This window comes from Telopea speciosissima, chromosome 8 (genome assembly GCF_018873765.1).
Source record: "Telopea speciosissima isolate NSW1024214 ecotype Mountain lineage chromosome 8, Tspe_v1, whole genome shotgun sequence".
In the NCBI taxonomy this organism is placed as follows: Eukaryota; Viridiplantae; Streptophyta; class Magnoliopsida; order Proteales; family Proteaceae; genus Telopea; species Telopea speciosissima.
This window is the reverse complement of record NC_057923.1, coordinates 57,650,735-57,665,937: the sequence shown is the minus strand read 5'-3', so window position 1 is coordinate 57,665,937 and position 15,203 is coordinate 57,650,735. Positions and strand designations below refer to the sequence as shown.

At 37.7% G+C, this 15,203-nt stretch overlaps 1 protein-coding gene across 2 annotated transcripts; it reads right to left on the bottom strand.

Moving 5' to 3' along the window:
* Nucleotides 1-305: 305 nt before the first annotated feature.
* On the bottom strand, nt 306-10,222 carry LOC122670946 (transcription termination factor 1, mitochondrial-like). 2 transcript variants are annotated; one of them, XM_043867997.1, is made up of 2 exons: nt 9,190-10,222; nt 306-577 (listed from the first exon to the last, which is right to left on the bottom strand). In XM_043867997.1, the coding sequence occupies exons 1-2, from the start codon at nt 10,143-10,145 to the stop codon at nt 415-417; spliced, it is 1,119 nt and encodes a 372-aa protein (XP_043723932.1). In that variant the 5' UTR covers nt 10,146-10,222; the 3' UTR covers nt 306-414. The 2 variants fall into 2 exon arrangements, with proteins under 2 accessions (XP_043723932.1, XP_043723931.1); XM_043867996.1 differs by having other exon boundaries at nt 306-1,444; nt 10,054-10,222.
* Between the last annotated feature and the right edge of the window lie 4,981 nt (nt 10,223-15,203).

Sequence of the window (15,203 nt, the reverse complement as noted above, 5' to 3'; positions counted from 1 at the left end):
ATGGTAGGGACAGGATGATTCAAGTTTGATTAAAATGACATTTTGAATAATTACAACATATTAAATAAATGACAAACAAGCATTGGAAAATCTTACAATGATATTTTACCTTCTACCAAAAAAAAAATAAGGAAAATTTTCAACATCTAAAATTTTACATGTAAAGTTTTCTATAAATGAAAGTTTTACATGTAAAATTTTACACGGAAATAAAATGGAGCCTTAATATCTTCTTTTTTTTGGGTAACAAAATGGAGCTTTAATATCAATTGAAGAGAATGTGGCCTGTAAATAGAGAAAGCAAGTAAATAACCTAGACGTTTACATTGCCTGAGTATCATCAAGTACAAAAAATGTAAATACGTGTCAAATTGTAAGAATAAATTCTACAAATCATCAATCCCAGTTCCCAAGTCATTCCATGTTACGTTTGTACTCCTGCAACAGCTGAGGTAGCTCCTGGTGATATTTCCTAACAAAGTTTTCCAAAAACCTCGCATCATTCATTAGCAGTGCAGAACCAATACTTTGTTTCTTCATTAGACCCTGGGAGAGAAGAACTTGAATAACAGAACACCTTGGAACATTTCTCTTCTCCAAGCTGAAATTTAAAATAACTGGGATCTTGGCAACTTCAGCTGCAGTCCAACTCAGTTTGTTTATGAAGAAATCCAATTGCATCCTAAGAATTTTCTCTGAGCGAGCCAGACAATATGGTTGTTTTCTGAACATGCACAGAATCTCATCCTCCGACCATCCAAAACTCCTATAAACCTCCAGTTTCGCTTCCAACGTAGTCTTACTCATCTGTGACAGCGTGCGGACAGCATAGATAAACATCATCCTTGAGGGATCACATCCCATTTCCTTGGCTTGCAGGACAACATCATTAAATTGAGGTTGTTTCCATGTAAGTAATTGAGGACATAGTATAATTAGTTTTGAAATCCCAGATTCCGACACTCCCTGATTTCTCAAGATCTCAATATTAGGTTCCATCATTCTTTGAAACCCCCGATTCCACCTCAACCGACTCAAGGCCAGAGCAATACTCTTACCATCGTGAAGGAAACTCCTAAGGAACTCCATTGAAGGAATAATTTTGTTTCTCAAACTGGCATTCGCTAGTATGGTTGGGTCCTTAGAGATGATCCTTGCCAGGTCGGGGCCTGAAATCCCTATATTAGAGAAATATTCAATCTTGGGTTCCAAGGTTTTCTTAGGATTCGCAGAGAGTACTGTTGGGTAGTTGGTGATTAACTTTGAGATACAGGGTTTGGGTAATCCATAGCTGTTTAGGAGTGCGAGAACCGAATCTGCTTTTGTGGTGGATTTGATATTAATCCTTTGGGAGGTTTTAAGAGCAGATTCTTGGGTTAACCCACATCTGTTCATGAGATAATCTATTGTGAGAGACGGTTGTTCTGTGGCATTTGAATTAAACCTAAGAGATGAGTTTCCAATAATGGGAAAGAGACATGTTATTGATGAACTATCAGACCACTTTATATGAAGAAGTTTTCTGCTACACAAGCTAAACATTCTGGGAGGGTTAATGACTTACAAGTGTTCGGGATCGAACAGGTTCCAAGCATGGACTTCCCAATCTCCTCTTGTCTTCACAGTTGAACGAGCAGGGCTGAAGCTGAAAACCAAGGATTGCATTTTCCCTCACATATCACTGTTCATGTGAGGAGGTGATATATAGCAATTGTAGCAGAAAAGCAGACTCGGTTCTCGCCCTCCTAAACAGCTATGGATTATCCAAACCCTGTAACTCAAAGCTAATCACCAACTGCCCAAGTTACCCAACAGTACTCTCTGCAAATCGTGAAAAAAACCTTGGAATCCAAGATTGAATATTTCTGTAATATGAGGATTTCAGGCCCCCGACCTGGCAAGATCATCTCTAAGAACCCCATTGTTTTACAAATCCGGTCGGTGAATCGTCCGATTTGGATGAGAATCGGATGACAGTAATCCCAATTTCCACCGTTCCTAATCGTTGCCTGACCGATTCCTAGTCATGAATTGGCCGTTTTTTATGAATCAAAATTGAGATTGATCACAGCTATCCAAATTGGCCGATTCAACAATTCGATTATGATTCTTGTAAATCCAAATATGATCTATTTCATTGTTTTCGAAGGGTTGGGGAAGGAATCCAATTAATCACATAAACATTAGTTGTTTTTTGGATCAAGTTTCCCTCCACCCAGTGAATGGCATCTCATTCACTGAGGGGTAGGAGAAGCCAAGAATGGGTATCAAGAGGGTATTTTGAAACATACAAAAACCTAGGAGGGGTTTGTAAACCCTAAAAAGGTGGGTGAACCGTCCTCTGACTCTATGGGTGGAAGAAAACTTTATCCTTATCTTTTTGTAGAATTATTGTAGAATTTTCTAGCTATATATAGCTCACCACTAACACAAGTGTTGTTTCACTTTAGTACCATTTAGTTAGATCTGAGGGTAGTTGAGTGATAATTTTTTTTTTTTGTAAATTGCAGTAAAATGAAATGAAAAAGTAAAAGAAAAGAGAACATGAATATTATAAAATTAAGGAAAAATTACATGATTAGCTACTTCTGGGTTTTCATTTACAAAACTATCCACCTTATGTTTGAGTTAACAAAAATAGACAAAAACAAGTTAAAGTTTACAAAACTGGACAAAATAGTGTCTCTCCCTCCTACACTCACTTTTTTAGACATTTTTACCCCTGTCATTGTCTTCTCGCCCAGGCATCCTCCATTCCCTGCAACCCTACCCTTGTCTCAGCCACCGCCATTCTCTGCTACCCCAAGTAACAGAGGAAAAAAAAGAGATTTTTTAGAGGGGAACTGCTGAGGAAGGAAGAAGAGTCACTATTTTGTCTAGTTTTGTAAAACTATACTTGTTTTTGTATATTTTTATTAACTCAAACATAGGGTGGACAGTTCTGTAAATGAAAACCCAAAAGTAGCTAATCATGTCATTTTTCCTAAAATTAGAGTAGGGAGAAAGAACCTTATCTAGGCACGTTCGGTGCACTGCCCCTACGCCCAGACACAAAGGTGTGAAATGACCGCCACACCTCCATAGAGAATCATAATTTCCTGGGAGTGCGGTGATCATTTCGCACACCCTTTTGTCTAGGCAGAGGGACAACACACTGCATGTGCTCAGATAGTGTTCTCTTTTCTATTAAAATATATTTCAGAAGACTCGTACCAAAAAAATATATATACATATTTCAGAAGCTGCTCAGAAGTAAATGTGCAAGTGTGCAAGTGGACAATCCATGTGGTAAGCCATTTCAATCGTCTCTTCTTAATATCAGAAATATCCCTCCACTCATTATTACACTAATCCCAGCACCTTCATAATCCAAAATGAAAGATTCTTTTTCTACCAGCTCGTAAGCACATCTCGTAAGCACATCGGAACCTGAGATCAACTGTTAACATCTCGATGGAGAGATGCTCTCTGGCAAGTAGGGAAGGGATTGATCTTTCAAACACATATTCTGTTGTATTGAGCTCGTTTCTAGGGAGCCCAGCATGCCCAAGGAGCATCCAGCCGTTGGACCGTGCTACACACATCCCTAGATGTGCACCGAGATGTATGCAGCAAAGCCCCATCCTTGGATGCCCCTTGGGCGTACCCTGCGAGCTAAGCTCCTTAGGAGACGGAACCTATTCTATCGAACCTACATGTCCCCACTATTTTGTTTTTGATCGGAGCATCAAGCAATGCAACCCGATTCTACTTTGACTAAACCCCATGCTCATCCAATGAGGGAGTTTGCTTTACCCAACTACCCTCTTTGGTTAACAAGGCAGAAACCCTCAACCTGACATTCGTTAGTCTCAAATGAAGAATGAAGAGTGCCCTGCCCCAACAAGCAACAGCCCTACTACTACACAAAGGGGACGTTACCTTATCGTAGTTTTTCCTGAAATGAAAGAAATCTACTCCCAAATTGCAAACAACATTCTTGCTCTCTACCAACACAATCATTGATGCTACGTGAATGGCTGCAGTAGACTGAGAAGAACAAGAGGCTCCTGCATCTCATCATAAGAAGACAACTTACGGATTAGTTGCCGCTCAGTTGAGAGCTATGAGACTCAGAAAGATGAAAACAGGGTAGTTGACTGATAAAATTTTTAGAAACTTTATCTTGTTTGTTGCCTTCATATAGATTGATGCCTGAAGTATAAATTAGGGATCTTGAGGTCTAATTCTCGACAAAATCTGAACTGCATTTGACTTGCAATGTGGCATTTATCTGTGCCTTCCATGGATTCCAAAAATGAAAGTGTTGTCTAGGAAAATTGCTCTTTTTCTCCAATGACTGTTTTATACAAAATTTGAAAATTTTCCCAATTTCTCTTAAACCATGTAAGTTGTATTGTCTGATTCAAATGACCCCACTACATCCATTATGAATACGGACATGATGAGATTGTGCACTTCAATTTTGACCCTTTTGAAGACAGGATTGGGATTTGCTAAACCATTAAAAAAAAAAAAAAAAACACTCCCACAGAGCTACCAACTCTTACTATCAAAATAGAATTCATTGGCTTTGTCATAGGTTACCAGGGTTAAGTCACAAAATGTCCAGTCCTACTCTGAACCTGTCCAAAACGAACAACTTGTATGGAAAACTCCATCGATTCCAACTTGCATGTTTGGAATGCAAGAAATGAATAGAAAAGAAGGGAAAACATTATAAAAGCAGTATTTCTTCTTCTTTTTCAAAAATTTGCAAATTTCTTCGTTTGTTTTTCATGCACTCCAAACATAGCTCAAAAGACCATCTTTCAATCAGCATGATGTACTCTTGCAGTTAATGTTTCGAAAAATAAATGACCAGACCTTGGATCCTTTGCACCTAGCCATTGGTGGCATGAACAATTTGACTGACCAACTGAACTGTACAGCCTGCAATATTCCTTTAAAAAAAACCATGGCCTGTAATGCATTTTCAGTTAAGGAATGATTTCCTTAATGATGGGAAAAAGGAAACCATGCTTATGCCGATTCACATTCAGTAAGTTCCTAGATGTCCAAAGCAGAAAGCAAGTGTGAGGGTGATCTTGACAGCCCAAGAGAACTAAAGTGAAATATTGGGAGCAGTCCATAAAGACTTTAAGCTTTCATTGAGCAATGAAATAAAGAATGAAGAACCAAGGCTCCTGTGTTGACAAAGAATGGATTATAATCTGAGAGTTCCCAACTAATTGAAGTGTTAGTAAATCATCAAATTCTTAAACTGTTATTCAACCCCAAACACCCCCCCCCAACCTTCAAAAAAAAAGTTCTTAACCTGTGGATAGGGCTAAGATTTTTGCAGCAGTACAAACTCAAGCACCTGAGTGTCATTCTGCCAGCTTTAGGATAGCTGCTGCTATTAGAAGAAACCCATCGTTCAATTTAAAAATGATAATAACAATAATAATAAAAGAAAAATAAATACAAAGCCTTCAGATTAATTTATGTAGACATATACTGACTAAGATACTACATATTGGTCTTAATACTTAAATTTAGTAAATGTTATTTGCATTCTTTAGTAGCTCTTCAGTTATCTTGATCAGATTCCACTGTGTTCTCCTTAGATTATGACAAATTAGGATCCTTAAGACTGGAATTACAATAGAAGTACCCTCTCAATGTATGTACAGAAATTACAGGGCAGGTTTCACTCAAGGGGAAAGAAAGGGATGAAATGTCAGTGATTAGTATAGTTGTCAAGGTGTCCAGGCACAGTAGAAGGCCGCCTTGGCCACCTAGGCAACAACTTGTTGGTATCACCTTGATTTTTTCCCTCCTCCATTGCCAAGGATAGCCTAGACGCTGTGACAACTATGGTGATCAGGAACTATCAGACTTTGAGGATGGAAACTCAATCCTTTTTTATTAAGATTCTCCAACCTAGTTTCAATGAGGTCTCTGTTTGTTTCAACAGGAGGAAAAAAACTGGGAAACTAATGTTGTATTCTCTGTTTGTGTGACTATTTTAAGGTCATAAATGCAACTCCCAATGTAACTCTCTACAAAATCATTAAGAATGAATCTGGAAGAGGAACTTTTGGAATTTTATTATTTCTCTGCAAAAAATCTGCTCTTTTGAAGTTCCATAAACTTCCTAGACTGTTGAACAGACCCACCCCAACTGGTTGAGTTTCCTCTCAGTTTTTTTCAAGTTGCGGGTATTCCCTGCATCAAGATTAGTTCTACACAATAGGAAAAGTAAGATCAAGATTACATAAATATAGAATTCTGAATTTGTGAGAAAAGCTTAGGAAAGAAGACAAGCCACAAACGTAAAAAAGAAAGAAGTAGAAAGATAGATATGGGAGGGGGGGGGGCAGGTGAAGGGAAGAAAGGAGAGAAAGGAAAAAGAAAGAAGAATAAGAAAAAAAAACTGCATAGCAGTAGCTGCTGCTGCAATAGTGGTGATGCCTGATGCAGAGTGAAAAATAAAGGGAGAAAGGAGGAGAAGAAAGAAGAAAGATGGCAAACTACGACATAAAAGGAGAAGAAGAGTTAGAGGCAGACCTCTAAGCATGGGACACCTTTGTTTAACCTTTTCGATTGAAATCATAGCAGCGAAAAAGAGGCAACAGAAATGGAGGCCAGTGAAAGGTTTTACCTGTTTTCTTTGTCATATGTGAGTGGTTTAGAGCACGTTCACAGTTTTCACTGTAGAGAACCAAAAGGTCATTCTGAATCCACTATTCAAGGGTTGTGCATGCTCCTCACTATAATATTATCCAAACAAAGGGCTTACAGAATGTTATTGATCAAAGGGGTGAAACTGCAACCTAGAAAAGGGGTTTGGAGCATAGTTATCAAAGCGCTAGGCAACCCAAGGCATTGCAGGGGGGTAAAAAACTAATGCGACACCAACAAGGCACCGCCTAGTGACCAAGGCACCCATCCCACAAAAAAGGCACCTGGATGCTTAGGCGGCACCTTGACAACTATGGCTTGGATATGGTTTGGAGAGGTGGTCTAGTCCCGATCCCTAATTTTCCATACTAAAGGAAAGAAACTCCCTATACAGATGATCTAGATTACTAACTACAGAACCAAATGGAAGAGTGTCCCTGTTTTATCATAACTGATAATGGGAAGGGATGCCTCGGAATCTAAACCGCAGCTGATTATTTATGCTTTCTTGAGCAAGTGTACCTTATTGCATTCTGTGAACATGAGTGGGGACCTTCAAGAAAGGATTAAATTTTTCCAAAAGGTATCCGAATCTCCAACTTGAACAGCACAGGGAGCACAAAAGGTTCACCAAAAACATATTATAATCATGATCCACATCAACAGCAAAAACATAAATAATCCTGAAACACATCAATCGCTGAGAGATTCAACTCCTTACAAAGCCTCAACCATACAGGTAAGCATTTATCTTACTCAATTATATGGAGGCCAATGATAAGAAGCAAAACATGATAACAGCACATCAAACTCATTACACCAGACTCCACTGCCACCGCCTTCACCATAGTTTCTGCAGTATTAGCATTTGTAATTAGTTCTACTTTATTAGGAGAAAGCTCTTTTCCATTCAAATAACTCAGTATTTTGTAAGGAGTAGCTGGGTCAGAGAAGCCTAGGCAATTAAATTTTTTTGTTGATGATATTGTTTTGGTGGATGGGGCCAAAAGCAGGGATTAACACCAAGTTGGAGTTATGGAGATCAACCTTGGAATCAAAAGGTTTTTAGATAAGTAGAACGAAGATGGAGTATATGATGTGTAACTTTAGTTACAATAGGAAGGATAATGAGGTGGTGAAAATTGATGAGAGGGAGATTCTGCAAAGTGATTATTTTAGGTATCTGGGCTCAATCATAAATAAAGAATGTGATATAGAGGATGATATTTCACAGAGAATTAAAATAGAATGGATGAAGTGGAGAGGTGCATCCGAAGTGTTGTGTGAATGTATTCCTTTAAAACTTAAAAGATATTTTATAGGATAGTCGTACGACCGGCTTTAATGTATGGTGCCGAATGTTGGGCACTAGCATCATATAGATATACTCAGTGTAGCAGAGATGTTGACGACTGGATGTTGAGATGGATATGTGGCAAAACTAGGAAGGATAAAATATGGAATGATCATATTAGAGCTGATTTGGGAGTAGCTCTGATACACGATAAGCTACGAGAAAGTCGTTTGAGGTCAATAGAGGCCTTTGGATGCCCCAGTACGGAGGACTGATTTGATTCAGATTGAAGGAACTACAAGAACCAAGGGCAAACCTAAAATGACCCTAGAAGAAGTGGTGAGGAAAGACATGCATAGTATAGGCCTTGTATCAAGTATGACCTCGAATAGAGCCGATTGGAGGGCAAGGATCAATGTAGTTGGGATAGAGCTGAGTAGTTGTTGTTTTTAAGTTTGTAAAACTTTCATGGGAAAATTTTTTTACAGGGGGAACATACATTTTCCAAAATTTCCCTTGGCAAATTCTATGCGCAATTTGACTGTAAAATCCTCCCTTGTTAAAAAACAATTCAATATCTTGAAGGTATCCTTTGTGGCCTTAAATGGATCACATATGGCCGATGTATCTATAGGTCCCACGTGGCAATGGCCATGTATGGTTCTCACAACTATATTCTAGGGACTGTATAATTCAAATTTGATTAAAATGACATTTCATATAATTATTTAAAATAATTACACCATGTTAAATAGATGGTAAACAAACATTGAAAAGATTACAGCATATCTTGCTTCCAAACAAACATTGAAAATTTTTCAAGATGTAAAATTTTACAAAACTTTCCCATGTAAAGTTATCTAAATGAAAGTTATACATGTAAAATTTTACACGGAACAAACAAAGACATTATTAATTGAAGAGAATGTTACCTGCAGTCTATAGAGAAAGAAAGCAACCAAATAACCTAGACGTTACATGGCCAAGTATCATCAAGTACAAAAATGCAAATACCTGTCAAAATTGCAAAAACAAATTCTGCAAATCACCAATCCCAGTTCCCAAGTCATTCCATGTTACGTTTGTACTCCTTTAACAGCTGAGGTAACTCCTGATGATACTTCCTAACATACTTTTCCAAGAACTTATCTTCATTCAATGTCAATGCAGTACAAATACTTTTTTTCTTCATCAACCCCCGAGAGAGAAGAACTTGAATAATAGAATACCTTGGAACAGTTCTCTTCTCCATGCTAAGAAGCAAAACAACAGGGTTTGTGGTAATTTCCGCAGCAGTCAAACTCAGTTTGTTCATGAAGAAATCCAATCGTATCCTAAGAATTTTCTCCGAGCGAGTCAAACAATAGGGTTGTTTTCTGAACATGCACAGAATCTCATCCTCAGACCATCCAAAATTCCTAAAAACCTCCAGTTTTGTTTCCAACGTAGTATTCATCTGTGACAGCGTGCGTATGGCATGGACAAACATCAAACTTGAGGGGTCAAAACCCATTTCCTTGGCTTTCAGGACAGCCTCATTAAACCGAGGTTGTTTCAAAGTAAGTGCTTGAGGGCATATTATAACTAGTTTTGAAATCACAGGTTCCGGCACCCCCTGGTTTCGCAACAACTCAATATTGGGTTCCATTAGTCTTTGAAACCCCGTATTCCACCTCAACCGACTCAAGACCAAAGCAATATTCTTACCATCGTTAAGGAAACTCCTAAGGAACTCCATGGAAGGAATAATTTGGTTTGTCAAACTGGCACCCGCTAGTATGCTTGGGTCCTTAGAGAAAATCTTTGCAAGGTCGGGAACTGTCATCCCCATATTTAAGAAATATTCAATCTTGGGTTCCAAGATTTTCTTAGGATTCCCAGAGAGTACTGCTGGGTGGTTGCTGATTAGCTTCGAGATACAGGATTTAGGTAATCCATAGCTGTCTAGGAGGGCGCGAACCCAATCTGCATTTGTGGTGGATTTGATATTAATCCTTTGGGATGCTTTAAGAGCAGATTCTTGGGTTAACCCACATCTTTTTATGAGGTAATCTACCGTGAGAGACGACTGTTCTGTGGCATTTGAACTAAACCTAAGAGATGAGTTTCGAATGAGAAGGAAAAATGTTGATAAATCACCAGACCACTTTATACGAAAAAACTTTCTGCTACAGAAGCTAAACATTCTGGGAGAGGGTTAATCACTTACAAGAGTTCGGGATCGAACAGGTTCCAGGCATGGACTTCCCAATCTCCTCTCGTCTTCTCAATGGGATGTTCAGGGCTGAAGCTGAAAACCAAGGATTCAATTGTTAGTGCGTCATAGGTACTTCTATAAGTGAGAGCATAGTTGGAAACGGGTTTTGACTAGGTCGAATCGCCCGAGTCAAGTAAAATTCTTTGAAAAATCTAATCAAGAGTCGTGTAGATTAATTTTTAATTTAAGGTAAAAAATGACTAGACTCGATTATAAATCTTTGAAGTCAAATAATATTCAAAAATTTTATCCAAGGCATGATAGATTTAGCGAATTCAATCGTATTTTAAAAACACATAAAATCGATTCACTGGTAAAATAGTACATTTTGTATTCTAAAATAGTAAGAAATCATCAACTTCTCTTGTTCAATGGTACAAACTCAAAATACATTGATATATATTTCCTTGATTTTTTCTGGTTTTTTCATATATTTTTAGTTTTTTATTTATTTTTTACTAATTTGTACATATTTATTAAATTAAAAAATAAGAAAACAAAATGTGACTCATCTAATTATTAAATTTAACAAGTCGAATTAAAAAACCTGATTTTCCAACTATGAGTGAAAGTGTGGAACAATAAGAAGTCCGGATTTGCTCAATTATTTTTACCATTTTGCTTTTTATCTGAATTGATCCATCGATATGGGACCAAACAAGAATCTGTATCATTTCTCCCTCAAACCATGCATGAGAGGTGTTGAAGCAAACGATTCCAATGCATGGATTTAGTAATCGGTATCGTGATATCAATTAGGATGGGTGGTACGAGTGTACGACCCATAAGATAATGACAAGTGATATTAATTTTAAAAATATAATAAAATTTTGATAAAATTGGTATTTGATCATCCGATACCGATTCCTCAAATCATGATCCAATGAATCCCACAAATAGTACACAAATGTTGTTTCACTTTAGCACAATTTAGTTAGAAGTGAGGGAAATTAAAGGAATTAAATTTTTTGTTTGTATATTTACTATAGTCAATATATTGAAGTAAAACAGAATGAGAAAGAAACTTTTTAAATGTGTGTTTTATGGTTTTAGTAATCAGTATTGGATTCCGCAAATACCGATATGAATTAGCCCATACGGTCTGGAATAACTTGCAATTTTTGAAAACCTCATTTGTATCAGTCGAAAAAATAATAAAAAGGTAAAACTTCAAAATAAAAAGCAGAAATTTTAAAAATCAAAATGGGAGAAAAAAATGAAAAATTTTTTTGTGAAATATTGAACAAAATACAATAAATGTGTGAAAAAAAACTTTACAAAAAAATTTCATAGGACAATCATTAGACCGGCTATGATGTATGGCGTGGAGTTTTGGGCCATCAAGAAGTGTCATATAAATAAACTACATTTAGTAGAAATGAGGATGTTGAGATGGATGAGTGGCAAAACCACGAAGGATAAAATAAGGAATGAAGTTATTAGAGTTGGCATGGGAGTAGCCCTGATTCAAAATAAACTTCATGAAAGTTGATTGAGGTGACATGGCCATGTTCATCAAAGGCCTTTGAATGCTTTAGGTTGGAAAATTAGACACGATTCTAATTGAAGATTCTCAAAGAGTTAAGAGCAGACCTAAAATGACCTTAGGAGAAGGGGTGAAGATGTTGAGATGGATGAGTGGCAAAACCAGGAAAGATAATATAAGGAATGACGTTATTAGAGTTGGCATGGGAGTAGCCCCGATTCAAGATACCTTCAAGAAAGTCGACTGAGGTGACATGACCATGTTCAATGGAGGCCTTTGAATGCTTCAGGTTAGAAGATTTGATGGGATTCTAATTGAAGATTCTAAAAGAGTTAAGGACAGACCTAAAATGATCTTAGGAGAAGTGGTGAGGAAAGACATGCATGGTTTAGGTCTTACTCCAAGTATCACATCGAATAAAATACACAGATACTAATCAAAATATTACAGGATCGTTTCCAGACAGAGTTCAATATCCTTGGCAAACTAAGAAGTCTCCTACTGGTTCTTCAAAATTTCAAATCAGTTACCAACATGTAAGTGCTTAGAGCGTTTAGCAAAAGCAGGAGCATCTTAGAGTAGCACACTGAGGCAGATAACCCATAATGGTAGGCAGACAACTTTGTGATGCAGATCACAACCTGTGAAAGAAGAACAATTTTCGAATTGGGTTTGGTTCAGTTTTTTGGGTTAAATTGAACCCACATGTCCATAAACCCAAATTTAAGTCCCCAATGGATTATATGGGTCATCGGCCAAGTAATTTTTATTTTTCTATTGTAACGGGTCATTCTATAAGCCCGACTTAGAGGGACTTTGGAGCCTGCACAAAAATAGGGATCAGTTTCTATTTTTCAGATAAGGAACTTCTTATTTCTATTTCTAAGGTGGCTAATGCATAAAAAGGGAACCCCTCTTTTTCTCTACAATGGGAAGGTTCCTATTTGTTGTTAGTCATGTAAGCATTAAGTCATCATATTTTCAGCTCTTGTGTTTAAAAAATATGGGAGTGCTAGCGTAAGCCACACTCCCGGACGGAGATCTTTTTCCCAAAAAATATATATTGGGAACAAAAGTACATATTTTAATCTTGAATAAATTTCTGGCTGTAAGTTGTCTTCAAGACTACTCTTTGAAGTACAAAGCTGTCTTACTGTCAAAGTTTTCTGTAAAGCACAGAGCTCAAATTGTTCCATACAATCTCTCCAGGACTTCAAAAATTAGGTTTTAAGAGGGGGGGGGGGGATTTTTTATCACCTGCAGTTCCCCTGCCCAGTACGGTTCCCTAGTGCCTCTAATAAAAGGGGGTGGCCCAACCCAGGCAGTGTGTTCGGTCAGGGGGTGGAATGGTCATTTCAGCCCCCCCCCCCCCCTAATGAGAGGAACAGCACAACCGTACCAGTCAGCGAACCTCAGGGGAAAAGATCCGGGGGGGGGGGGGGGAGGATAAAGTAAATTAAAATTCACCTATTCTTGTTAATTGTCAAAATCAGCAAGCTCTAACAGTGTCATAGTTTGTTTATTCTCTTCAGAAGTGCGACGGTTGAGGAATTTACTTACAGTAAAATAGTACCTTGCCAGAAACATCTCACCATGCATGGACTTGAAAACTGTCACTGTTTGTGGTTTGCTGGAGAAGGTAAAGACTGTAATTGTAGCAGTTTATTACCTTGATCAGAAGAATTTGGAGTTGAACCAAGTAAATGTTGTAGTTTCCTAGCAGGACAGGCTGAATGCTGTTTGAGATTCGATGGGTGAATCTCCCATGTGTTTTCTGGTCATGGGAGAAACATTGGAGAAAATGATGTTCACTTTTCTTCAATAACACTGATTTGGTTATTGCCAAGAACAACTTTCTTTTGTTGATTAATGAAAATAAGTTTGGTAGCTAGATGTTGCCAAATGTACTGCAACTGTTGCTGCTAAGTATTCAGCCTGCAATTTGTATCACCATCCATGTGGAACAGCTCAGGACCATATTTCATTAGCCTTGGTAAGATGAAGTGACAGCTTATGAATACATTGCAAAGCATGCTAAAATCTAAAAACCTTTATTCTGTCAACAGAGGGAGTAAGATTTTTTCAACTTCCACTAAAAATCGTTAATTGCAAGTGAGATGCACTACAAAGAAGGAATGAAGCATACGCAAATTGTATTTGGATTTAAGCTTCCTCAACACAAATGTGAAGGAAGGTAGAGAGCAGTTACCCAAGCTTATCCCCTTTAAGTTATCAAAAGCACTAACTGAATCACAATCAACAAGAACATAAGCTCTGTGAGCTCTTATGCATACCTTATCAAATCATGTTAAGTAACACCAAAGGTGCACCCGTCCAAAAATGAAATCCAATAGAGACATCAATGAATACAATGTTCACACCTTGCCTACCTTGCAAGGAACCCCTTGCTTTTTTATATGATTTCTTGAATTATTTCAGTTTCAACACAGTTTGGTAATTCCAATCTTTCTCGACCATCAGTGTAAAGGTCTCGAATGATAGAAATCTTAATGAAATGCATCACTCCAACAAAGACTCCCACTAATGCTACAAAGGTATGTAGAATGAAATACAAAAATCAAAATTCAAGATTTGATCGAACCAAGAAATATCAATAAAAACAAAAGAAACTATCACAATGACGTCAAGACCATAGTTACCTACTATTTTATGGCTTCATACTATATACCTGGGAAAACTTGTCATTAACAGCTAACAAATGACCATTTACCCCTGCTTGTCTGCAACCATCCCTCATAACATGATTTAGAACCACAGTACTATGAGATTTCCTAATCATGAGTCCCTGACAGCATTCAAGATCCCCAGGCAAACTGAAGTCTCCCATGACCCTGTGAAAATGGGACTCGTACCAGGTCTCTGCCACTCTTATTTATTTTTGATAAATCACGTTCTTCAGAGATCTGAATCAATTAGGCAACATGAATCATTATGGTTGCAAACAGCAAAAAACTGAATGAATAGTATCACACTGATAACAAATAACCACTAGACATATCTGCTTCCCTATCACCCCTTCCCTGGAAGAACCTTTTATTTAATATATATATTTTTTGGGTTGGGGGGGGGGGGGGGGGCGGTGAAGGAAGTAGTTGAGAACTGCAATGAGATTCTGTCCATGGATAGAGTTCAGGAAACTATGCAAATTAACTAGCGGATTTGAACCAACTAAGTAACATAGATGCGATAACTGGTTTGCAAAGAAGAACATGGGGATTATTTCAAGAAATAATGAAACAAATGCACAATAACATGCCAGGAAGATATTTTCCAGCCATCTGCATTTGAATAGATCCCTCACACTCATCTTGGTGCTTGACATTCATGCTCACCTCATCAGGATTCTTGCCTTGGAGATGTCTGGATCTATTCTGAAATCTTTTGGGGGTGAGCATCCAGTTTGTCAGGAAACAAAGATCCTTTACATTCCTTGCTGACCATTATAAAATTTTCACTCTATTCTATACAAAGAGTTCATC

Bases quoted from the DNA above. Each gene is read 5' to 3' on its own strand.
- LOC122670946 (XM_043867996.1), bottom strand. From the start codon at position 10,145: ATGTTTAGCTTCTGTAGCAGAAAGTTTTTTCGTATAAAGTGGTCTGGT. The intron at 1,445-10,053 runs GTTTAGTTCAAA...CTCATCTCTTAG, and splicing joins ATTCGAAACTCATCTCTTAG to GTTTAATTCAAATGCCACAG.